Genomic DNA, 24,353 nt, shown 5'->3' on the forward strand with positions numbered 1-24,353 from the left:
TGTCTTGCATATTGAAGAAATTTGGTTGGAAATAGATAACTCACCTCATGTTTTCAATAAAATTTCCTATGGAGATTAATGATAACTAAACATCAGTAAATACTTCCTATCTATATATATAACATGATATTAAAAGATAATGATAATTGGGGTTAAAAGTGAAATGTACATAACTTTTTTCTTCATAAGTGTGAAATGTGCATAACTAAGAAAAAATTCACATCATTTCAACAATTGTATCATAAGCAAGCAAAATCCAACATTATTTCCTCAAGTAGATCATGAAAAACCATATCTTCTACCTCCAAACCAACACCTTCATCATGAAATTGACCATTGACCCACCCATCATTTTTTGATAAATCTCTACTTACATGATCATCAATTTTTTGGCCACCTTTGGATCTCAAACACAAGGACTTGCTCATATGAGTCCACACTTTATGGAGAGTGTGACACCCTACCATAGGAGGATAACTATCTGACCTTCCATAAATTTCCAACATTGTCTCATTAATTAAATCAAACAATACTTGATGATTACATTGAGCATCTTTATGAGGACAAAAATCAGGATCATTTTCCATTTCTTCATATAGTGATGGATCAACTGGAGTGTCTCTAGAATGCCATGCTGAAAGGCTATCATTGCTAGTGAGTCCAGAAATTTCAAGTACATATTTCACATAATTAAACTCATCTTTGAGTTTGGTGTCCACATGAATTTCATGGTTCAATTTCTTGGTTAGAGACTCCATTTTTTGAGCCACATTATCCGATCTATCGATACATTCTGGCTTAGTTTTCGAATCTATCAACATTAGATAAAATATGTAAGTAACTATAGTTGCAACTGACACTATTTATATGACTACTAGCAACATACTCTCCGACACCCTTTTCGACACTTTTATTATTGACTGAAATTCATGTTGAGTCCGGCTAATTTATGTAGCGAACACATGAATATCAACTAATAATAGACAATGCCAGTGAGTATGTTGTTATCATTCCTCTATTGGTATTATAAAATGACAAATATTTTTAAACAGAAATATTTCAAAAGAAATACATAATCTGATGCAAAAGGAGTAACCTATAATAAAAAAAAATAAAGAGAAGGGCGAGGAAGGCGAACCTGATGCTGCTATTGCAGCCCTATATTCTCTGATTGCCTCAATATACTGGTCATTGAAACTGCTACAATTTTCCGAACCATTGTGTCCAAAATCATCAATTATTAAATCCACCATTCCATTAATCTTATCGATACAATCTGATCCTGATTTCACAATATTACTAATCACTGAATCACTTTCATCTGTACTTGCAAATTTTTCTTGAGCCAAATCTTCCACAAGTTTATCGAATTGAAGTTGATTTTTCGAATGAACGTTAAAAATCTCCTCATTCAGAGAAGCATAGGTAAAAGATTGAAGATCAGGTAGTGAAAGAGTTCTTTGTAAAGGTATCACCATTCCCAATGGTGAATTTTCCTTTTCTTTTTCTAATTTTGGTTCCTCAAATTGAGGGTAACTTTCTAGTAATTCTTGAAGAGATTTGATTCTTCTTAAGGAACTCTTGTATTGATTTTCTCTAGGAATGATAATAGGGTCAGTCAATTTCTTCAAAATTTCTTTCTTCAATCCATCTGATATCTCTTGTCCTTGAGGAATTTTATGAATGACCGAATCCATTCCAACGCGAATCTTTTCTTTTTTGCTCTCTCCGGTCACATGCTCTATTTTTTTCTTGAGACTATTTTGACCCTTCGTAGATACCGAAGAACACTTAACCTCTCTTACTACTATAATCGATTCGTTCTTATTGAAATTTGCATTTACTTTCGCTTTTAGTACTGATGGCATTGTCTCTTCACAAGCTGTTTTTGAGGACTCAAATTGTACTAACTTCTGCGTTTCACTGTCACGATATAATCTTCCTTTCACTTTTGGTTTTGATGACGAGTAAGGAGAAGGACACGATTTAGACCTATTTAGTGTAATTTTTTCTCTTCGCAATTGTTGTTTATGGAAATGATAAACCATAGGAAAGACAGGATCATGAAGAAATTTTAATATTTTCTTCTTCACGTTGGTTGTTTCCACACGACCAACAAAATGCTTGCATAAACGAGTGGAAACGCCAAATATATGCTTCCTTGCATTACTTCCCACTCTATTTTTCTTTTTATCTTTTACTTTTTGCGCAAGTAAGTCATTTTTCATCGTTTGTTCATGCTTGCAACACAAGTTACATTCCCGGTAATCGTTGTTGGATGTAGGATGATCACATTGTGTACACCTTTTTTCAACTGAAGAATGTGGTGTCACCTTTTCTTCAACCTGGCATGCTTCAAATTAGATACTACTGTTAATTAATTTTTAGTAAGTTAGTGTACTCATTCTACATAGAGAAGAAACCAATGCATCCAAAGTCCAGAATCAATTGAATTTAGGCTATGATTTGATTATATGATATAGTTTGAGAAAAAAGTCAAGAATATCATTAACAAATAAAAGAGTAAAAAGTCATTTTGGTCACTAGATGTGTGAAGTGGTGTCACTATAGTCCCTAAATGTATCGAAATGACAAATACATCCTTGAGTTTATATTTTGTTAGTAATTTGATGGATCAATCTGACTAATTAAATTAACATTTAAGGACTAACTAACTAATGTAAAACACATTTGAGGATTAAATTAACTAACTATAGACGTAATCAAGAATATGTTTGTAATTTTGATGAATTGAAGGACTATAGCGACAATGCCTAACACATTCAAGGACCAAAGGGACTATTTACTCAAAATAAAAACATAGAAAAGCAAGGTTGGCATAAACCAAAACTAAAGCACAAACTATTTGAATTAATAACTTGGAAGACCAACTCTATATTACAGGAGAGAAAATGAGGGGTAAGGAAGGGGGAGAAAAGGAAAAAATTTAACAAGATGGGGAGAACTTACATTTGGATTTTTTAATATGGCAAGGTTGAGGTTCTTCCTTTCATCACTAGAGAAGGCTTCATCCCTTTCTGCATGTACAGTTCCTGCAAATGAGATCAAGTGATGAGATTTGAAGGAAGTGACATCTTTATGACATAGAAAATACTTAGATGGTTTCTAAAGTTTGATTAAAATTTCTAATTGTAATGTTAATATAGTGTAGAGTTATGATGATTTAATATGTCCTACACAATTTTCTACACATTGAACATGTTACATTTTCATGTTGGATGTAAGAAAAAGGACTTAAACAAAATGTTATCATACTTATTTAAACAAGTAACTAATTTTACATTAGTAAATTTACTTAAATATGATTGAGGTAATAGAGGTTCTTGTTTGGTTGATCAAGTAGGTCAAGATTTAAACAAAAGTTGTAATTTGTAAACCCTAAGGTCGAATAATAAAAATGTAATGAAGTCGGTGACGTAGAATCATCACATTGTGCACACCTTTTACCAAATGAAGATTGCGGAGATATTTTAGAAACTAACATATACATAGTAAAGTGGCGTAACGACGAGATGCGAAAATGTATACTAACCTGAAGCACTTCTTTCCCCGCCACCCTTCTTGTATGCATGCCTTTTTTGTATGATATGATGACATAAGGGATGGTGCAGGGCTTTCTTGCTTTCAGGATGATGTTTGTTACCATATGAATCAGAGTGCTTATGCCTTACCATGTTTGGCAAGATTCAGCTTCTAAACCTGCTTGATTTTCACATGATCAACATTCACCTAGAATTCTGCTACAAGTTAGGAATAAAATATATCAAACACCAATGAATGTTGAATTCTATTGATTAGGCATCAAGAAACAAATCAATCTATTGCATCAATTTCAGCTTCATTTAGACATGGTTAAATTACAGTTATAGAGGGAGATGATTTAGAAGATTTCATGCAAATAAAGGATATTTTTAATTTATTTTCCAGCTTTTCTAATTAGGATTATTCTTTATGGTCAATAAGAATTAATGTTGTAAAATTCTTGCAAGAAATCTAAAACACAAAAGGTTAATTACTCATTGCATATTCTAATGAACAACATTGTCATAAATGTTTACTTTTCTATATTCTTTCAATTGATTGTTCATTGCATGTTGGAGAATATATACAAAACAATGCAGATTTGAAAGAAACACATTGAATGAATGATGAATCAGAAGGGTTTGTAACTAAATCGTTACCTTTTGGAAGAGAATATTCCTCCTTGCACTTGTCCATGAATGAGGATAAAGGTGACACCAAGAAATTAAGCTCTTAACTAATTCTTGCTTTGTTTTAATTTATTTTATAAATCTCTGAAGTATAGGAGCAGAAAGTGGATCAGGTGCATAATGATAAATAAAGGTTGATTCGTTGTTTTACCAAATACAAAGTCAAAGACAACATATATTCACACCAATGTTCTCGGCTTCTTATCTCTTTGCTTTGCTTTCTTCTATTTTTATTTGTTATTTTTACTAGGCAATGACATATAGGCTTTTTTTGTAATGTATAATTAATTTGACTCAGTAGAAATGGACTCACTCGTAAAGTCATGTGTTCAACTTCTACTGTCGATATGAGAATCTCTTCGGTAGATGATTTGCAAGTGTATCTAACCTTGATGAACCTCGTAGCCTATCGGCTAAGCTTTTATTCAACAAAAAAAATTATATGTATTGACTAGATTATGCAAGTCCCTAAATTTGGCACGACATATTTGAATTTGAATTTTATTTTTATAGACATAAGAAATGTCAATTGTCACTTAAAAATTTACACGGATAAATGTAAGAGTCAATGTTCGAACGTCTGTTACGGTGTTAAACCTAACAATTTTGACATTTTATCAAATTGAGCTAGAACCGTGGACATTTGAATTTGGACATTTGAATTTCAACTTTAATAAGAGAAAATGTGTGTTAAAGGATGACTTGCTTGAATTTTTGTATAATTAGTTATAATATGTTTTCTTACCAACAACAATGTAATATCATAACTCATTTTAAATTTCTCATTTTTAATAACATTTTTATGCTTAAACAAAAATTATTAAAAAAAAATTCCTTTAATTCTCTCAATCTTATACGAGACATAGTGTTGGGCGGTAAAAAAACAACAAAAAAAATAAATTAATTTTAGTTGAGATGAGAATGTTGTATAGGATGTCTGGCAAGACTATGAAATATGATTATAAATGAAAATATTAGAGAGTTGGAATAACAGTAGCAAAGAGCGTAGGTTTGGGCATGTTGAGAGAAGCCCTATGAATTTTGTAGTGAGAAGCCCTATGAATAGATCAGATGGAGGGGAGTCAAATAACTAGAGCTAAGGAAAAACCTAAAAAATTCCATAAGTATCAAGAATGATCTAGAGATTAATGACCGAGAGAAGACATAGTTTTTTGTATAACATTATAGCATCATTTGATTTATTTGGCCGGCCCCACTTAATACGGTAATGTTGGTTGTTGTCGTTGACTTCTTGTATTCTCTCAATCTTTCTTAGGCATGGCAACAAAACCCATACTTGCGGGTATCCGCCTGAACCAAACCTAATTTGACGGGTTTTTCCCGCTTTGACTGGGTTTGGGTATGGATTTGGATTTTCCCCGATTTCAAAACACGGTACGGGACGGATAATGGGGATATAGGTAACCATATCCAAACTCGTCCCAAATGTTGAAAATCAATTTATTATCGTTTTTATAAATAGAAACTCAAACTCTAAATCATTTCACTCACACAGTTAAAGTCTCAGTCTTTTAGTTGACATTTATTTATCATAATTCTCTCTTTTCTCCTTCCATATCTCACAATCTCGGCCTCTCTTTTCTCCATCACCATAGCCATCGATCGTCATTGTCTCTTTGTTGGATAATGCATTACAACGCATTGTGTTCGGGGCAGAAAAATACTTTTATTTTTATTTAAAAAATATATTCATTACGGGGATGGAGATGGGGCTGGGAGACTCGAACCCGTCGGGGACAGAGATGAGATTCGATTTCTCATCCCACTGGATGTGAGTAGGGTAACGGTAAGCATATGGGGAGTAGGGTATGGAGATGGAGAAGATAAAACTCGTCCCCACCCCACCCCATTGTCATTCCTTTCTTTCTCTCGTGTTTTTCGGTCTACACCCCTAAATCATATTTCTCCATAATTTATTGTAAATCCTCTTCTTTTTTTCCTTTCGTCTTTAATGGAAGCTGGTAGGAATTTCAATGATGTCACGAGCAAGGATTTATTCTCTGATTGTAACTTAAGGCTAACTCTAACATATCTTTTACTCATATGATTTATGTTCTTGAGTTCTACTTTTCAGAGGAGGGGGTTGTAATTCTACTAGTTGTACAAACCATTTGAAAAATACATCAATCAATTAATACAACTCAATTTTATTACAATTTAATTTCTTATGCACTTAATATTTTTGCATTATTTTCCACATTTTAGTTAATTTGTTCACATCACATATCACATAATGCCTTTTCTAATAGTTAAGAAACCAACGGTAGAATGAAATATAGTTTATTTCTCATCAGAATTAACCATCTTTATCGATAAACAATAATAGATTCGTCAACTAACTTCTTCTCACTTTCCTAAAAAAAAAAACTTCTTCCCACATCAATATATTTAAATAATACATATTATATATATGTCAAATAAATGTAATTTAATAAAATGTCAAATAAATATATAAATGATTAATTATATAATATAAAGTCAAACTTTTTGAACCTCCATTGTTTGGTATGTATTGCTTGCAGTAGACACAAAGTATGGAAGTCGTGATGGTTGTATCAAATAAATAAAATAAACTAAGTTAAAAAATAAAGGGGTTGAGTAGTTTTGTGACTAGGTGGTCCATAGCAGCAAATCACATGCATATAGCTGCATCAAAGCTAGCATATATTGCACGAAAGTGAACCACAATTCTACACCAAGGAAATATCTTATTGTATGAAGAAAAGAAAAAAGATTTTTTTTTTGTGTGTACCTCATATACTCCTTGAAATAAAGAGAAGGAAAAAAAAATAATGTAATAGATATAATATATTAGTGATTTGATACGAAGAGAATGATAAAAATATGAAAATTTTTAATGTTCAAATATTAGTGTTCAAAAAATTAAAGAAAGTGAAAAGAGTAAGATATGACAGTTAACAACGAGGTGGATGCTAGCTTTCAAAACCTTCTCTAGGGTGTAAGATCCAATGCACCTTATAAAATTAATATAACTAGTTATGCAGCCAAAATATCCATATGCAGCTTTTTTGAGATCAAATATATATCAAACTAATATGGTTGAATTTATCAAGGTACCAAAGAGTAATTATATCACTTGATGGTTTTGTTTTAGGTAAACTTTACTAATTAGTAAGTTAATTTAACATTTGTCGAAAGACAAATGATATTTTAGATGCAGATCAGATGATACATATTTAAATAAATTTATATTTGTTACTCGCATTATTCATAGTGTAAATATAAATAATTTAATTTTGATTTAACGGTCTAATTTTTGTTATTGCATAACCACACTATATCTCTCTATATATAGATGCTAGCATGGACTGAAAAATCACATGCCCAAAAAGTATAACTAAGGAAGCTAGCTAGCTAGTGGAAAATGATTAAAGAAAGAGAGATAAAAAGATTGTACAACATTAAATAATCCGTCAATTCCCAAGGATCTCTATAACTACCTCTCAACTAATTTCCCTTTTTAATACTACTTTCTTCCATTGTTTCTCTCATTAATTCTTCTTCATTCATATCTCCAACATGTCAAATTCAGAGCTATTTCACATCAAAGATGACAAAGAAGAGTGTAGCAACAACAATTTGAAGGGTTTGAAGAGACCAATATCGTTGATGTTTAAGGAAGAACAAAACATAGTGTTGTCTAAGCAAAAACAAGATTTAGAGGTAGACACAACAACATCATCAAGAGAATTGGAAAATGAAGAAGATGAAGATGATGGATTCAAAACTCCAACTCATTTTGATAATAGAATCCAAATACCAAAGCAATGTCCACTTGCACCAAGAAAAACTAAACCACATATGAAAAGAAGGAAAGCACAATGCAAACAACTACTTGATGTGTCAAGAGAAGTTGAATTATTGTTCCAAATCAAGAACAAAACATTTTCAAGTTCACAACAAAGTACCAAGAAAGCTCGAAGAAAATAGATCAATGCAAAAGCTTGGTTAGTGTATCTTAATTATCAAGGAATGTAATAGGCAAATTAATTTGTGTAACTTGATTTGTATTATATGAATGGTGTATAGAAATTTGATTTAAAATCTAGAATTTATGGTTTGTATATCAAATCATATGGTAATTTAAGTTGTTTGTCAAATTACAAATTCGGATTCTTTCAAACGATCCAAAATAAACTGAAACTCATATCATTTGAGTCCAACCTTTTGGTTAAACACAAACTTAACATTAATCATTTGACAAATGTAATTAAATTCTCCTGCTTTTACTATTAGTATAGTTAATTCTTGTTATGTGTTTAATTTTCATCCAATATTAGTGTATTTTTTTACATATGCATTCAAAGCATATTTTTATTTTTATTTTTATTTTAAACTAACACGTATTTTTAATTAAGTTTGGAATTGTAGAGATATTTTATGAATTGATATAAATAAGTGACATCATGTTGTTGTGATTTGAGTCACTATTTGTTGTGATTAATATAAATAAGTTTGGCTTTGTAGAGATATTTTATGAATTAATATAATTAAGTCAATTACTCATTTTAGCTCTCAAGTTGGTAGGTGTTTGGTAATCTGATTCTTGAAATTAAACAAATTTCAAATAAATTATTGAATATAAAAATACTCGATCATATCAATTAATTTAATTCTTGAACTCCTGAAGTACTAATTGTGATTGAATATTTTCAATTTTAAAATATTTTTAATTTTATGAATTTCAGTGATCAAATTGTATGATCCATTCCTCAAAAAATAAAAATTGTATGATCCAACAAACCCTTTCCTAATTAATTTGACTATTTACATGTATTTTTGTTGACGTGAGAACCATGTGGGTTAAGAACTTTTTATTTTCTCTTCTTGAGATCTTAATTGATACTCTCAAAACACTTTATTTTTAAGGTGTAAAGGTGAAGATTGTCAAAAGATCACAGTGTTAGTATGGGCAAAAATTAGATAAATTAAAGATCAGTATGACTAGTACGTCATTATACTTCTAATAATAATAATAGTATTAGTAGAATTTTTAGCTTTTGTCTCCGTTCATTGACAAGGACATGCATTATTATATGCAGGGATCACCTTAAAAAAAAATGAATTCTAACTACTATGCTACTTGATAAAAAAAAGAATTTCTAGCTTTAATTTTTTTGACCTAAATAAAAATGATTATAGCTTTAATTTACTACTTTAATTTGCTTCTAAGCCAATTAAGGCATTTTTGACAATCAAGTTCTAAAGGAAAGCAATTTATTCTGATAGATCAAGATTCATTACATAGCTAAAGAAAGTATTAGATCTTGAGCTTCTTTTTTAATTCTTACTTCTGGTAGATTCTTCCTTCAATTTTACGCTTGAACTAATTAAGTTGTCCATAAAATAAAGCAGTTGTTGTGGATGGAATCATTACATACTTCTATTTGCTACCATGTTTGGTACGATTTATGCAAGCAAAGTATATGCACGTGATTTAATGTAAGAAGCTCTCAAATTCTAATATCTACATTTGTTTCAATAAATATCTACACTTGTTTCAATAAATAGATTACTCTATGCTCATGTACAATTTAGTTGATAACTACAAAGATAAATATACAGAGTTAGAGTTCGAATCATAGATTTCTCACTGTTTTATACTTAATTAAAATGTGTGAATTCAACCATTAAACTATTAGAGAAAAAAAAAATATCACCCTCCATTCCGCATTTACGGACATATTTGACAACTTCATATAAATTAATATGATAAATAAAAGGAATAAATACCCATTTTGCAAAATTTTGTCTTTTATATGGTGGAATAGTATTCACATAAATTATCGGTGCATTTTGCACCATATAAAATATAAAAGACATATTTATATAACGTTAGTGATATATCGAACAAAAAATTGTCAATGCATTAATGATCACAAAAAGAAGTATGAGCTCCAAAAAAAATTGTTGATGCACTGTAATATTATATGATATACATGTAATATCCTATCTAGTATAATGTCTTCATCCTCTTCACTATATATCATAATCCGATTGCATTTTTTTTTTTTTTTTTGTGGTTGCTCTTCTCTTTAAATATTTTTAGTTCTTGAAACAAATATTGTCTCTCCATAAAAGTATCTTCCTAAGACTGAACTTCATCTTTCTTGTATTGTTTCTGATCCGCTCACGAGGGAGGTAATGTACACCCATCCTTCAGAAATACACGAACAAAATGATCGGGGATTAACTCAAGGAGAATAATGTGTAACTTTAGGTTATGTGGTGGTTGACCTCTAATTGGGAAAAAAGAATTAAAAAAAAAAATACCATTTTCAAGCTTTGTCAACTAAACTAAAATTTTATTGTAGCAAGTTGCAATAATGTAACTCTACTCGGTAATGTTATTGTTAACTCATTCTCTTTTGGTGCAATTCCACTATTATTTTGTGGTGGGTACATACCATCTCTGGTATATTTAAAACATGCCTTAGAGTCAAATATTGACATATAATTACTCTAATGATTATTTAACTCATAACGAATTATGGAATGACTATCTTCACCCTTGCTGAGATGCTTAGCTACAACTCGAAATCCATAATTACTATCACCTTTAACATCCACAATTTTTTCGATATATGGATGCACAAACAAAGGCATCTCATAATATGGAGAACATTTGGGCATGAAATCGAATTAGGCGATCAATTACCAATATGAGTGCCTTTTCTTTTAGGGAATGATGACTTTGTTTATGACAATTGGCTATCTAAAAATTGGGAGTCAACATGCTCCCACAAAGATGAAGGTCGAGTGGTTGAACTATCATTTGGTGTAGGTCACACTCTCTTCTTGGTGCTCATTGTTTGTACCTTTTTAATAGGACAAGTCGACATCGTCGTTTATGGAAATTTTGTCTGGAACGTTCGCCCTTTAATATGCAGTTTCATTTTGTAATCCACTTTGTTGAGAGGTTCCTAAATATTATTTCACTTTGTCAAAACACAAATATCTCCTTAACCTTCTTTCACATTATCATTAACCTCAAAATGTAACCTCATTCTGTGAGTGTTTATCGCATCCAATCATATAGGTCTCTTGTGATGAATCTTAGTAGAAATAATACTGGCAAAAGGCAAGTCATATGATGTTCTGATCATATAACCACACTGCTTACGATCCATACCACATTCCTTTGACTGGGATGTTTCTTGATAAATAAAGTTCAAGCCAACTCAAGAAACCTTATACTCTACATTAATGTACAATAAATTGTCTAGGTGTCTATGTTCCAAAATATTACAAACTCTTCCCAAAATATGCTTGTATCTCATTGGATTGTAATTATCACATATTGTTGATCGCCTCTCACACCCTCTATACAAATCTTCCTTACTATCCATCAAATATTTCCTTAACCTTCCATGAGCAAATTCAACTCTGTTAGTGGTTATGTTACCAAGATGCAAGACACAGTTTGTTCATGCCCACATAATTTGTTCCTTCAAAGGATGCAACATGGTATTTTCAACATAGTTGAGGAACATTTGAAAGTTCCTACTCACCTCTCAGAATTGCACTATGTCTTCAACATATGATTCTTTCGAAGGAGATTCGGCCATATTTTTGCATGATTTCATGTTATGTTTGTTAACTAACTTCATGAGCTTCACCTCTTTAACATCCTTCTCTTTGCCATCAACCTCTTGGAAATCTTTCTCTTTGATATTCACCACTTTGACATCCTTAGATTTGACTATGCAGTTTGTCTTCCATTTAGCTATTACATTTTTCAAAATATGAAACCGACACACTAAAGCAATAGATTTAGGGAAACATTGACAATAACATTGATCAGTGGTGTATCCCTGTCAGTTGCAATCACCTTTCGGATATTGTCTTCATACTTCAAAAGATCAAGACACATTTGTAGATCTTAAGTGATGTTATCCTCTTTTCCATATGCTAGAAAAGTAAAACCAATTGAATATGTCAACTTTGTTGAGGTGACTTTAACTATATCAAACAATGGTATTTTGTACTTATTGATTTTACATGTGGGACCAATCAGCAAAAACGGTAGGAAAAATGTTAAACAATTTAATAGATTCAAGATGAGCCCAAATATATCATGAATAGTTGTAGACTTGCTAATAATTCTAAACTTGTAAACATATTTGTGATAGACAAGTACAATACAAGTCAGTTGTGCCAGATATATGTTAAAAACTGATTGGTTCATAAGTCTTAATCATGAGCGAATGGGGCTTAACCACCCATCTCATGTGATAGGGAATTAGGACTTGAGGGTATTTTTGGCAATTAGATTTCGAGTTGCATATGAATAATTGAAGGTGCTTATAGAGTTGTCACATCATTAATTAATAAGTCATGCTAGCAAAAACAAAAACAAACTTTTATCCCACCAAGTCATGTGAGCAAAAATGACCTTAAATTGTGATGAAGTGGAAATTCATGAAATAGTCGGATTAAAAAACCGGTTTTTAAAACCGAGTGACCAAAACTTCAATTTTTTTACAAAAATAAGAGATCAAAAGCGCATTTAAACGTAGCAGTTATTACTACCAAAGATTTGAAGTTGGACTAATACAAAATTATTCCCACTTACACAATGCTGCCAACATCTGTTATATCTCCCAAACAAGATCTCTCACATTACAGAAAAAGCTTCTAAGAAGTCACTCTCACTTCACACTTTCTTTGTCTCTCTCTCACACACACATTTTTGACTTTCAGAGACAATACAGTTAAATTCCCTTTGTCAGATATGTACCACATTATGCTCTTTTCTTTCTCTCTCATGTCCATATCTATTCTACCATTTTGTCAGCTATGTACCACACCACAGCACATCTTCCTTTGTTTTGTTCCTTTGTGTATTTTGTTCAATTTGGTGTTACCTTAGTCAGAGGATACAATACTATCCATCCATAACATTATTCTTTTTTGTTTTGTTCTTTTCTGAAGTGACCACTTTGAATTCTTCATAATCTTTCATTTCCTGTATCATTCATTCATCTCTCCAACCATATCATCATTCCCTCAAGTCCAGTAATGGCTCAACAGGTATCATCTTTAACTTCCTCATCTCTCTTTCTTTCTCACTTCATATAGATAATCAAGGTGCAAATGCAATGCTTACAAAGTTACACCAATGCAAAGTTTTTAAAATTCTAGTTCCAATCACAAATTTGATTATTTCATGGTTGATTAATAGTCATGAGCTTCGCTTTGATAAACATTTTAATTAAGTGCTTATAGTATAAATGCTTATCAGATAAGTGCTTATGTATAAGCACTTACTACAGTAAAAGATAAAATAAAGTCAAACTGTTTTCATAAGAGAGTCTATAGAAATAAGATGAAAACAACTTACGGACACATTATAACTTGTTTTCATCTGTCAACTACAACAGTCTCGCAAGTGATTATTTCAGTTGATAAGATCATATAAGTCAATCCAAACATGACCGTCAGTCCTGGAGATAACAAAACTTTGATATTGTGTTAGGCATTGCAGTAGCATATGGTATGTAGCTGCAATTTATAACTTGCAGTTAAAGTTTTAAAAAACGATTTATAACTGTAATTTAGTCTATCATATTCTGTTTTTGTTTTTTTTAATGATTATTTTATATATAGACTTTGGATGGTTTTGGTGTTAATGCAGGAAGAAGGGTGGCCTTTGGGGCTGGGATTATTGAATGCAAGAGTTGGGTTGGTAAGAAACAGTGAGTTCTCTGGATCAATATCTTTCAGCAGAATCAGCACTATACTCTCCAGTTCATCCATCCATTCAACTGATTCTTCCTCATATCTTGATACAGAGGTTAGTAATTTTATTGCAATGGCTAAATATTAAAAAAAATGTGAATCACTGGCCCACTTTTCTTTAATAAATAAGCGAGTTAGGTCCGGCAGGCTCATCAGGGTCAGAAAAGTCTCAAGGCTCGAAGAGTCTTGTAGAATTGAATTAAATCATTACCAGCTAGATCAACCTACGTCTTCCGATGTGTTTTACTGTGAAAAGAAAAAGTAACAAAATATGACATGTGATACAACAGAAAAAGCAGAGAATAAAAACTGCAAAAAGATAATATACATATATCCTTATGCTTTTATGGTTATCCCTTTTGTATTTGTACAACAATAATGTAGATGACACAGTATTTTATTGTTGATTGAAGTAATCATTGTCACAGAAAGAGTTATAGCTAAAAAAAAATTGTGTATATGTTTTATGTATGTAAATAGTTTATTATCTGAAAAAGAAATTTTCCATTGATACTCAGCACAAGTTGAGTATCGATCCCAATATGAAATTTGAGATACTTTGCTCTTTCACATTGGTTTGAACTTTGACTATGTACTTTGTGATCATTTGTCTCATGAAGATGAAGCTTTTTAACTTTAGTAGGAGACCAAACAAGAACTGAATAGGAAAAGAAAACTTCATGTAATGGACATGCTCTCTTCATCATTCCATATGGGGACCACAGCATGACTTAACACCATGCTTTGAAAGAAATTGACATTGATTTTACTTTAGTCTATCCTTGAATTAGAGCTCAATTGAGAAATAATGTTGCATTCAAATTTCATATCCTCTCCTGCATCTGCATTCGTCTCTTTGGATTAATCCAACAGCTAAATGTACTTGAATCTGTTGGATTAATCCAATAGACATCCTTTAGCACGATGCAGAGGAGGCAGGAGAGGATCCAAAATCATCAAGGGGGTCTTGATAAATATGTTTAAAAAGTAGAAACATGCATTCGAAAGTATGAGAAAGACATAATCATATACTAAAGCAATTCAAATAGGAAACATTATGAGTATCATTTTCCCTTGATTTTTTTGAGTAATTCTAATATAGTTACAGAAAATTGCTAATTTCAATTGAAATATTTACATGTTCACATAAGTTATTATTTATTATGTGTCATTTTGCTAACTTCATATATATACCTTGGTTTAGTCCACAGGGTCACTCTTTCATAACAAGAGCATCACACTTGGCAACCTCATAGGTATTTCTTCTAGTTTCCTAGAACTGTCGAGATCATCAAGGGGGAGAGAGATGGTACCCTCAAATGAAAACAAAAAGAATCACAAGCTGAAGCCATGGTTGTTCTCACTATGTACAAAGCTAACTACTGATGCAGTGAACCCGAATCACATTCGTGTTCCCTCTCTTGGTCAATACCTTGAGGCAGAGAGAAGAGCTAGAAGTACTTACCGAAGGAACCAACGTGCTTTCATTCTTGGACATAATGTTTGCTCCCCGGTTCAAGAGTCGAACTCGCTATTTGCTGGAAGCCAAGTTTCTCTTAGTTCACCGGCTTCATTAGGTGAAGATACTGGAAGAGATACAAATAGATCATTGAAGCAAAACAATGGAAATGGAACACCAATATCATTCTCTTCTCTGTGTGGATAAATAAAAAAGTGACAACCTTTTGTCACTCATTTTAGCACTTGTTTGGCTCCACATTCAGTTTGTGATTCTCGTGTCACAATGTCGTTGACACCACGATTTTACAAAGCTAAAAAATTTAAGCTTCAGCCTCAGTGCACGGTGCCACCACGAGAACAAACACAGACTTTTGTTCCTTAGTTGTTACTTCATAATCTCACTTTTTCTCTCATAATAATTGGTTATTAATTTTCATGTTTGGATGTTCTATTTTAATACAGTACATTCTATACAAATTATATTTTTCAAGTTGCCTCTGATGAATGCAAGAAAAAAAAAATCAGGGAGTATAACAAGGAATATAACAAAAAGTAGGTATATTACAAGAACCAAAAACATATTTAAACCTATAATATAAAACATCCAAAGTGAATCTGAAACACTATATTTTTCAACTCACAGGAATAAATGAATGCCCCAAACAATATATTTGAAGCTTTACAATATATACCTATCATTACTCAGCCACAGTTATAACCTGTGCAGAGTATCTAAGCAACTAGATTGAGAATACAGAGAATGAGAGAAACTAACCACTAAACTTTGAAATACCAATTCTTCAGTTGAATAGATTGACAAGTTCCGGGTTGCAAATGAATCATGGACCAAAAAGTAAGTTGAAAATGAATGGGTTCGGACAAAACACTGAAATCGTTGAGTTGAATAAAGTCCAAGCTGTGTATCATCAGATGCTCACAGCTTAAATGAAGGCGAGATCGAGTACTACTTCCAAGAGATTTGAACATCAATGTACTCATGCGCCAAGGAAAAATACCTTCATCTCATATATACTTACACTTTATATTTGGTAAAATAAAAACACAAATGTCTGTCAAAGTTCAACCGATAACCGGATTACAAAGACTCAAACAGACCATATAAGAATATAGTACCTCTATTGTCTTGAAGGACAATGGGAAAATTGAATTCAAATAAAATGCTACAATAGGTAGCTATTCCACAGCAAGTGTAAAATCACCATTTATGTCATTGGAAGCAAAGAAACCACCAGCAATCATCAAGACTTAAGAAATCCCTCATTGCTTTTCGGCATCAACCTTTCCTGAATTGCGACTAGCAATCCTTCCGAATGAGCCAATGGCTGACAAACTCTTGAAGCTGCTGCTCCCTTCACTGAAATTTGATTTTCTTGATCTTCTTGGTTTTGTTGGACTGGATTCTACTTCTGTATCGCTGTCAGTCTTGATCTTGGCAACATTTAACTGAAGAATGGCACCCCGACAAAATGGGCAAACTGGTCCGGTCGTGCAACCGGTTGCAGGATCAGGCTTCTTGAGGCAGCATAATGCTAGGGTACAATGAGCACACATTTGATGATCACAAGGTTTGACCTCAATTGTGCACACTTGGTCGAAGCATATACAACATAACTCCATATTGCTTTCCTATACAATGAGAAATAACCAGCAAATAAGTAACTTATAATTTTACTGAAAATCATTCTCGAGTGTTAACATTGCAATGAACCAATTATCCAAAAAATCAAGAAGGGAAGACGTTGTACCTCAGAATCTGAGACAATATCGTCATACTTGCAATCAGAACGTAGTGGAGATGAAGGTATGTCATTCTCCTTTAATAGGGCCTTTTCTCTCTCCCTGTTCGCTTCTAGTAAGGCGTTTTCCAGTAAGGCCTTGGCTTCTTGATTGAGCTCGCTGATGAACTTTAGTGGAGATGGCCAAACAAGAGGTGCGGCTGATGAGGGATCGAGCAGGGCAGCACATGCTCTATGCTTGTTCTTAAGAGCAACTGTGAACGGTATTCTCCTGCAAAAAATATTTACACTATGAGTTAAATTTTGCAAAGGCAAGAAAAGGGATGAAAAGGAAAAACACATTTTTTAAAGTTATTATTTGACGAACTTTGTATGCATGATTTGGATTTTAAGTAATACTAGTCAAACTATAATTTAAAAGGATACATATACTCATTTTTTGCATTTCTTTTCTCCTTTTTTCAGCTAATCAATTCAAAAGTTTAAATTTGATGTATAAAATACCAAATAGTGGTTCAAACAAGTACTTCTTAACCCACAAATAGCATGTAGTGTCAAACAATTAACAAATTTTAAGTCAAAAAATAGAGCTTTTTAGTTAATTGCTTCATCTTGTTCTTGATGAAATGAAATCAATAAACCATTTAAAAGTAAATAAAATACCAATAATTTGCTTTCAATATGCCGACAATTAATCATGAAACCTTCCTAGTTTATTATGATATAATTTACACATGTGGCCATTGATCTGGAATCTATGATTACATCATCAAGTTGGTTTCTTAAAGTGATAAACATATATTTACTTACCCGGAGGAATCTAATTGAAGCCTATCTGCTCCCCAAGCAAGCAGCATCCGGACACAGTCCACAGAACCACCACGGGCCGCCATATGTAGCGGTGTTCTTCCAGGAAATCTGCATAATGTGCTTTGATCAGTCTTAATGAGAAAAAAACACCAATTTTCATCTAATAAGATTGACATAACTTATAAGATGATTATTACCCGTATCCACCGGTTGAAGCACAAACAAGAGCCCCGTTGTCTAACAGGGAATGAAGGCATTCAAGCCGTCTATGACGAGCAGCAAGGTGCAGCGGCGTAGCACCATTTCCGTCTCTTATGTTCACAAATCTAGCAAATCCCCTGTCAAAATCATTGAACAATTTGGAATTAGTATTGTTCGTATTTGTATGTTCTCACATCCATAGATGGGGTCCATGAAAGAGTGACTAACCAAGATTCTGCAACAGGTGAAGAATGAGCAGCTGAAAGAATAGCCTTTAACGAATCTACATGGCCATAATAAGCAGCATAGTGCAAGCAGGTTCTTCGTCGAATAGAATCAAACATCAATATCTGAAACATTACAAGAACATGTCGTATCAATCCCCTGATTGAGTAACCAACTATCAACACAATTGCAACCAATACAACATTTTCTCCAACAAAATCTTCCCCTTAAAATGCGTTTAATATTAGCATAAAAAAAGTAAAATGAAGCATAACATACATTAGCTCCAGCTTGAATAAGCTTTTCCATGCAACCAGTCTTTCCATGCATCACAGCCAACATTAACGGTGTCTAGAGACTCAAAAAGAAAAAGGGCACAACAAGAATCAGAATAGGACAGCCAAGTTTGTTAAATACAAGTAAATAAATTACAAAGGTGTTTTTAACTAGAAAAGCATATGTAAAATTGGAAAATATGACACAAACACACACCTGTTTATGACGATTCAAGACATCGACTTTGACATTCCGGTTCAACAACATTGAAAGCACCTAACCAAGAGTCAATGACAAAGATAAACAACATGAGAGATGCACAAAGGGACAAATGATGTTGCATGAAACATTTATAACCAAAAGCTTAACTCCAAACCGCTTAGAGCCACTTACAGTAAACTTCTCAATAAATAAAAGAGAAGTTGAAATATCAAACGATAATTAAGTCAGGACACTTCTAAAGCATAGTTTTATGATTAAGTCAAGAATCTTGCATTAATAACAAGTGTGTCTGGGTCAACGTATCAGGCGTAACTTTGAATAGAATTGATTTTATAAAGTTGATTTGATTAAAATTGAGTTTGAAAGGAAATGACTTACGTTTGGCTTGTTTTTACTCAGAAAACAAATTTGATCTAAAATTTAGTGCAAGTTTTTCAATACAATACAAAAGTTACTTTTTATCACTTCTAGTTCAGATATAGAAACAATAAATTTACAATCAAAGCAAAAAAAACATCTGAATTTTTTCTAAAATCTATTTTGGAAGATACAAAACAATTCTACTAGTATCTACCATGAAACCAAACAAACACACACTTGGACTGGTGGTGAATTTGGAGAAATCACGGTGACACGATAACTTCATTGAATCTCCAAAGTGTAATTTTTTCGAAAATCACAGTGGTACACCGTAATTCTTTTAAACTCACCACCTTCAATCCAAAGGTGCATTTAGAGCCACTTCTAATAAACTCATCAATCAATTTTCATAAAAAGATCCAAAGCTATACAGCCACTTAAAAATATACGTTTAAACCAAAACTTGAAAACAAAAGCTAAAATCATCCAAAATTAGCTTTAGTCAACCCAATTTCTTCACAAGTTATTTAACTTCTTAAATTCAATACATGCATTTTTACTTTTTTTGTAAGTTAAAAAACAAATATTTATATCAACTAAAAAAAACTCACCTGAGCTAAAAACTAATCCAAATTTAGACATAAAAAGTTTCAATATCAAACCAATCACAAAAAACTTCTACTTAATCAAACCAAACAAAACACTTCTTTACAAATCACGGACACAAGACACTAAAACATATATACTAATAATAATTTATATCAATGAATGAACATAACCAACCATATGTATAAGTGTCGCGACCCTGATACATATAATACTGATATGTATCAGGACTGCAGCACTGATACATATATCGTGGTACGGATATATATAAAACACCAGACACGTCTTTGATCAGAAGTGTCGAGGAAGAATAACTACCTCGATCCGACCATTGGCAGCTGCTAAATGAAGAGGAGACAACTTAGCACGACCAACAGTACTATCCAAAACACCAACATCATCCTCAACCATACTTTCAACAATTTCCATCTCACCATTCACAACAGCAGAAGCAAACACACTATTCTCTTTCTTCTTCTTCTGCACCCCCACCACACAACTCGATTGATTCTGACCCATTTCCTCTCTTAAATATATCAACAAGCAGCACGTGAAGAAGTGGTTGCCGGAAACTTCCTCACGCGCCGCCTTATACGGCGGTGGACACGGTGGTGTTTTTGGTAAGTTGGTTGGTTGGACTGAAGAAGTCAGGAAATAAGCAGTTAAGTATTGGATGGATTTGGTGATGGGAATATGTTGTCTTGGAGTTTGAACCTGCCCACCGCGATTTCGGGCAGCTGACCGAAGTTGTTTTTGCTTAGAATCAAAGATGAATGAAAAAAAAAAAAAAAAAACGCTTAAACGTCAATTTGTTCACACTTATTTATGTCTTAACTTTTGAAAATATCTTGGTTTTGTAAAATTAATTATTTGATTAATCTTAGAAAAAAGTGAGATTAAAACATGGTGACCAAGAATGTCTCCTATTGTCTGCTATCAATTGATGATTGAAAAGTGTTTTTTTTCTTAGATAATTCAAAGGCGAAACTCACACGCAATAAGTGTAAATAAATTGAGTATTATAAGTATGATGAATTAACACTTAAACACAATAAAGTGTTAAATCTCTATTAGAGTTTTTATCTTGTGAATCTTACTTATTGAAAATTGTTTAAATCACTAATTACCATCATGGATGTATTTCTCTTAAGGGTTTGTCTAACACGTGCAATATTGCACATGTTAAGGCAACTAAAAGTAATAACTTTTCATTGAAAACCAACAATTATTTGTTAAAAGTTACATATTTAATATAAAAAACACAAGTTTTAAGTCAAAGTTACTACTTTAAACTTCTTATCATGTACAAATTTACACATGATAGAAAAACCCTTCTCTTAAATAGAATGTGAGAGTTTGCGGTAAAAAAATCTAAATTGATAGTTATAATGACATTAATATGCAAGGTCTATGTTCAAATTTAAAGTCACTATTTCCCCATATTTAAGATGCATTAGTCTAGTCATTAGACTAGCTAACAAAAAAGTGAGGGTGTTACGTGTTTTATTGCTGAAACACGGTCACTCAATTAATATAACAATAATTAAAACAAAAGTGAATACACATTTTAATCAGTCCCAAATAAAAAGAAAACTCAGATTAGTTTCTTGACATTTCATTGGGAGGACAAATTAATCTTTATATTATAATACTTCCTCTGGTCCTATTTATAAGAGAAAGTTGACATTTTAGATACATTGAATAATTTTAAATATATTGAATAATATATGTATCTAGTCAAGAACCTAAACCAAATACATAAATTATTTAATGTATCTAAAAAGTAAATTGTCTCTTGTAAATATGACCAGAAAGAGTATATCAGAGACTAACTTATCTAAGTGCGCTTAGATGAGATGACACGAGACTCCCGGACTAATTTGTCTTCAATATGAAAATAACAAAGATTAATTTCAATTTTATTTTTGCGAGATGAAATTGGGTCGTCGGGATACTATAAAGAACCAAAATGAATTTTTACTCTTAAAACATTTGTACTTTGAATTCAATTTATATTTCTACAGTGATTGAAATTATATTGACAAAGTCATATTCTAAATTGTAAGGATATTGATGAAATGTTGAGTAATTTTCAAACATCCATCGATATACCTATACACTAGATAGATGACATTTCCTAATCCTACCAATTGGCTTTAAGTATATTCTTTTTATGTTTTGATGTCTTTGTTTCAAGTTTGAAAGATATTTTTGACCAAAATAGTAGTGACGTTGAGAGAAAAATTAAATATGATACACTTGACGATTTAGTTTTACATAAAGTTGTCCTTATATACTAGTCGTTGAACAAGTTTGGTGGAATAAAATAAACACTATTTCAAACATGATATACTCTTCATTTTTTTATTTGTCGATGAGAGGATATTCTATTCATTTCTATAAAGTAAAATTCTATTGACTATATTTTGAGTGTATATTTTTCTATACAAATATATGTAAGGTGCTTTGGTTGGTAAGAAGACTATCAAATATATCTGCTATCTGGTGTGGCCTGCCTAAATTTCTTGGTCAATATTTCGTACGTAGCTTCGTATGAACATTTGTTTTTAATGAAGTTTCGTATGAACATCTTGACGGCTAGTAAGAGATAATAATAATAATAATAATAATAATAATAATAATAATTATAATTATTATTATTATTATTATTATTATTATTATTATCAGATGTTTTTCTTAAAGAAATAATGATTGAAATTAGTTATTTTATAATTAATCTATGCACTGACTCAACACGTGAAGTGTATAATTGTTGGCCAACTTGTTTTATAAAAAAAAATTAAAAAAATTGTTGCCAACTTGTGCCAATGCATGCTTTTTATGAACGCGTTTTGCGGAAAAAGTTAAAAAATAAATGTTGATGGCTACACTGGTTTGCCATTTTAGATTTAATTTACATAGCCAATCCATTCATGTGATAAATTCCATCCCTAAAAAAAATGATAAATTCAAGAATAACAATTTAAATGAAAATTTCGTGGTGGACATTCATACACTTTGAAAGAAATAAAAAGAAAAAGTAATAAACTAGATCTGAATTGGTATTACAGGCAAGAAAATAGAGAAAGAAAGAGGTATTAGAGTTAAATTGGTGTTCGAAAATATGAGAAGTTGAAAATTAAAGATTAGATGGGTTCAACTTGAATAATTGAGGTTTAGAAAACTGGTCTAGGCTTTCAAAATTGCTCTTAGGCACTATAAAATGGCAAACGTACCTCAAACGATGGTTAACGGTCGTTTACTCATTATCCGACGACACTTAACATTTGTAATTGTAACGTAGTTAACAATCGTTATATAGTGAGAAACAAGAACATATGCAGAGGTATTCAAAGACCGTTTGATATCCATGCAAGACAATAACATAAACATACAATAAACATAATTCTATAATGTAAAACACAACATAATTGATCACGGATGGGACAAACTAACTTCTTCATCTTTTATTTGGTTACTTCGTGCAAGCTATGATTTCTTCATCGGTCCTGAGCCAAATCAAACTTATAAGAATATCTTCAAAAAATCTTACCAACAAAGCGTATAACTCGACTGATCCTTTAGTACTGTAGTGACCAAATATTGAGAACGTGATTCTTACGTCGTCGTTCTTAAGCTTCAACTCGAAGAACTTGATATTTCGATCTGAGTCGGTCGATGGACAATGATACTCAACATTCTCCATCGTCCTTGTCTCTTTGTCGTTTAGTACACGGTTCTCAATCCAGATAGAGTGACATCAACCCGAACCCTAAACAGATTAGGTTTTCCACTGTTGTAGTAAACTATAGCTAGCTTGGTGTTCAAATCTACCAGATAAGTGTTCATGGTTATTTGTTGGGTTTTACAGCAAATGAACTCAATTCATCAATTTTTAGAAGTTTTTATGTGTCGTGGACTACAGAAATTGTCGGTGCAACCTCAACCACACAAAATCACATGTAACGACGCTTAACTGTCATTGGCACCTACGACAATTAACTATCGTTGCGTTATGGTAACAAGGGCAAAACCTGAGTTTACAAAAAGTCATGTTTTTTCCACTGAATCATTCTTTCATTCAATTTTTAATTCTTTTTTATTTCAATTTTTATTGTGTGAAAGTTTATGTTGATTATCAGAATTTAAATATAAAATTGGGAATAGATGCATCATGCATATATCAGCTTTCTACAAGTGTTAAGACTAATCAGTGTAAATAAAGAATGAGTTGAAACTAAAGGAAAGGTGTGTGACATTTAACCAAACCTTAAAGTGTGTTTGGATGGGGGAATGTTTTGAGGGAATGTAATGTTTTGATGGAATTCAACTATTTTAAGGTGAATTCTATTGTTTGAATTCAATTCAAAGTAGTTGAATTCCCTCAAAACATTACATTCCCTCAAAACATTTCCCCATC

The 24,353-nt window shown here is 32.0% G+C and overlaps 4 protein-coding genes across 5 annotated transcripts; 2 read left to right on the plus strand and 2 right to left on the minus strand.

Moving 5' to 3' along the window:
* Positions 1 to 239: 239 nt before the first annotated feature.
* Positions 240 to 3,695, minus strand: LOC25491599 (uncharacterized). Its single transcript, XM_013599570.3, has 4 exons — positions 3,554 to 3,695; positions 2,971 to 3,053; positions 1,139 to 2,345; positions 240 to 811 (listed from the first exon to the last, which is right to left on the minus strand). The coding sequence occupies exons 1-4, from the start codon at positions 3,693 to 3,695 to the stop codon at positions 240 to 242; spliced, it is 2,004 nt and encodes a 667-aa protein (XP_013455024.3).
* Positions 3,696 to 7,793: 4,098 nt separating this feature from the next.
* Positions 7,794 to 8,204, plus strand: LOC120579863 (cyclin-dependent protein kinase inhibitor SMR12). The gene has a single exon (XM_039832585.1). The coding sequence runs from the start codon at positions 7,794 to 7,796 to the stop codon at positions 8,202 to 8,204; it is 411 nt and encodes a 136-aa protein (XP_039688519.1).
* A 4,731-nt stretch (positions 8,205 to 12,935) lies between these two features.
* LOC25491601 (uncharacterized protein At3g17950) lies at positions 12,936 to 15,966 on the plus strand. 2 transcript variants are annotated; one of them, XM_024781504.2, is made up of 3 exons: positions 12,936 to 13,307; positions 13,912 to 14,070; positions 15,220 to 15,966. In XM_024781504.2, the coding sequence occupies exons 1-3, from the start codon at positions 13,296 to 13,298 to the stop codon at positions 15,679 to 15,681; spliced, it is 633 nt and encodes a 210-aa protein (XP_024637272.1). In that variant the 5' UTR covers positions 12,936 to 13,295; the 3' UTR covers positions 15,682 to 15,966. The 2 variants fall into 2 exon arrangements, with proteins under 2 accessions (XP_024637272.1, XP_039689099.1); XM_039833165.1 differs by lacking the exon at positions 12,936 to 13,307 and adding an exon at positions 13,577 to 13,770.
* A 71-nt stretch (positions 15,967 to 16,037) lies between these two features.
* LOC25491602 (putative E3 ubiquitin-protein ligase XBAT31) lies at positions 16,038 to 20,694 on the minus strand. Its single transcript, XM_013599574.3, has 8 exons — positions 20,252 to 20,694; positions 18,962 to 19,021; positions 18,749 to 18,820; positions 18,473 to 18,594; positions 18,241 to 18,381; positions 18,044 to 18,151; positions 17,243 to 17,504; positions 16,038 to 17,123 (listed from the first exon to the last, which is right to left on the minus strand). Exons 1-8 carry the CDS (start codon positions 20,450 to 20,452, stop codon positions 16,755 to 16,757), a joined length of 1,335 nt encoding a protein of 444 aa, XP_013455028.2. The 5' UTR covers positions 20,453 to 20,694; the 3' UTR covers positions 16,038 to 16,754.
* Positions 20,695 to 24,353: the final 3,659 nt, after the last annotated feature.

Source organism: Medicago truncatula, chromosome 4 (genome assembly GCF_003473485.1).
Source record: "Medicago truncatula cultivar Jemalong A17 chromosome 4, MtrunA17r5.0-ANR, whole genome shotgun sequence".
Taxonomy (NCBI): domain Eukaryota; kingdom Viridiplantae; phylum Streptophyta; class Magnoliopsida; order Fabales; family Fabaceae; genus Medicago; species Medicago truncatula.

Coding starts and splice junctions, on each gene's coding strand:
- LOC25491599 (XM_013599570.3), bottom strand. CDS start 3,695: ATGGTAAGGCATAAGCACTCTGATTCATATGGTAACAAACATCATCCT. Junction 3,054..3,553: donor CGGGGAAAGAAGTGCTTCAG/GTTAGTATACAT, acceptor TCTCATTTGCAG/GAACTGTACATGCAGAAAGG. Junction 812..1,138: donor GGCTGCAATAGCAGCATCAG/GTTCGCCTTCCT, acceptor TAATGTTGATAG/ATTCGAAAACTAAGCCAGAA.
- LOC120579863 (XM_039832585.1), top strand. CDS start 7,794: ATGTCAAATTCAGAGCTATTTCACATCAAAGATGACAAAGAAGAGTGT.
- LOC25491601 (XM_024781504.2), top strand. Junction 14,071..15,219: donor CCTCATATCTTGATACAGAG/GTTAGTAATTTT, acceptor ACCTTGGTTTAG/TCCACAGGGTCACTCTTTCA.
- LOC25491602 (XM_013599574.3), bottom strand. CDS start 20,452: ATGGGTCAGAATCAATCGAGTTGTGTGGTGGGGGTGCAGAAGAAGAAG. Junction 19,022..20,251: donor CTGCCAATGGTCGGATCGAG/GTAGTTATTCTT, acceptor ACTCTTGGTTAG/GTGCTTTCAATGTTGTTGAA. Junction 18,152..18,240: donor GCTTCAACCGGTGGATACGG/GTAATAATCATC, acceptor CACATTATGCAG/ATTTCCTGGAAGAACACCGC.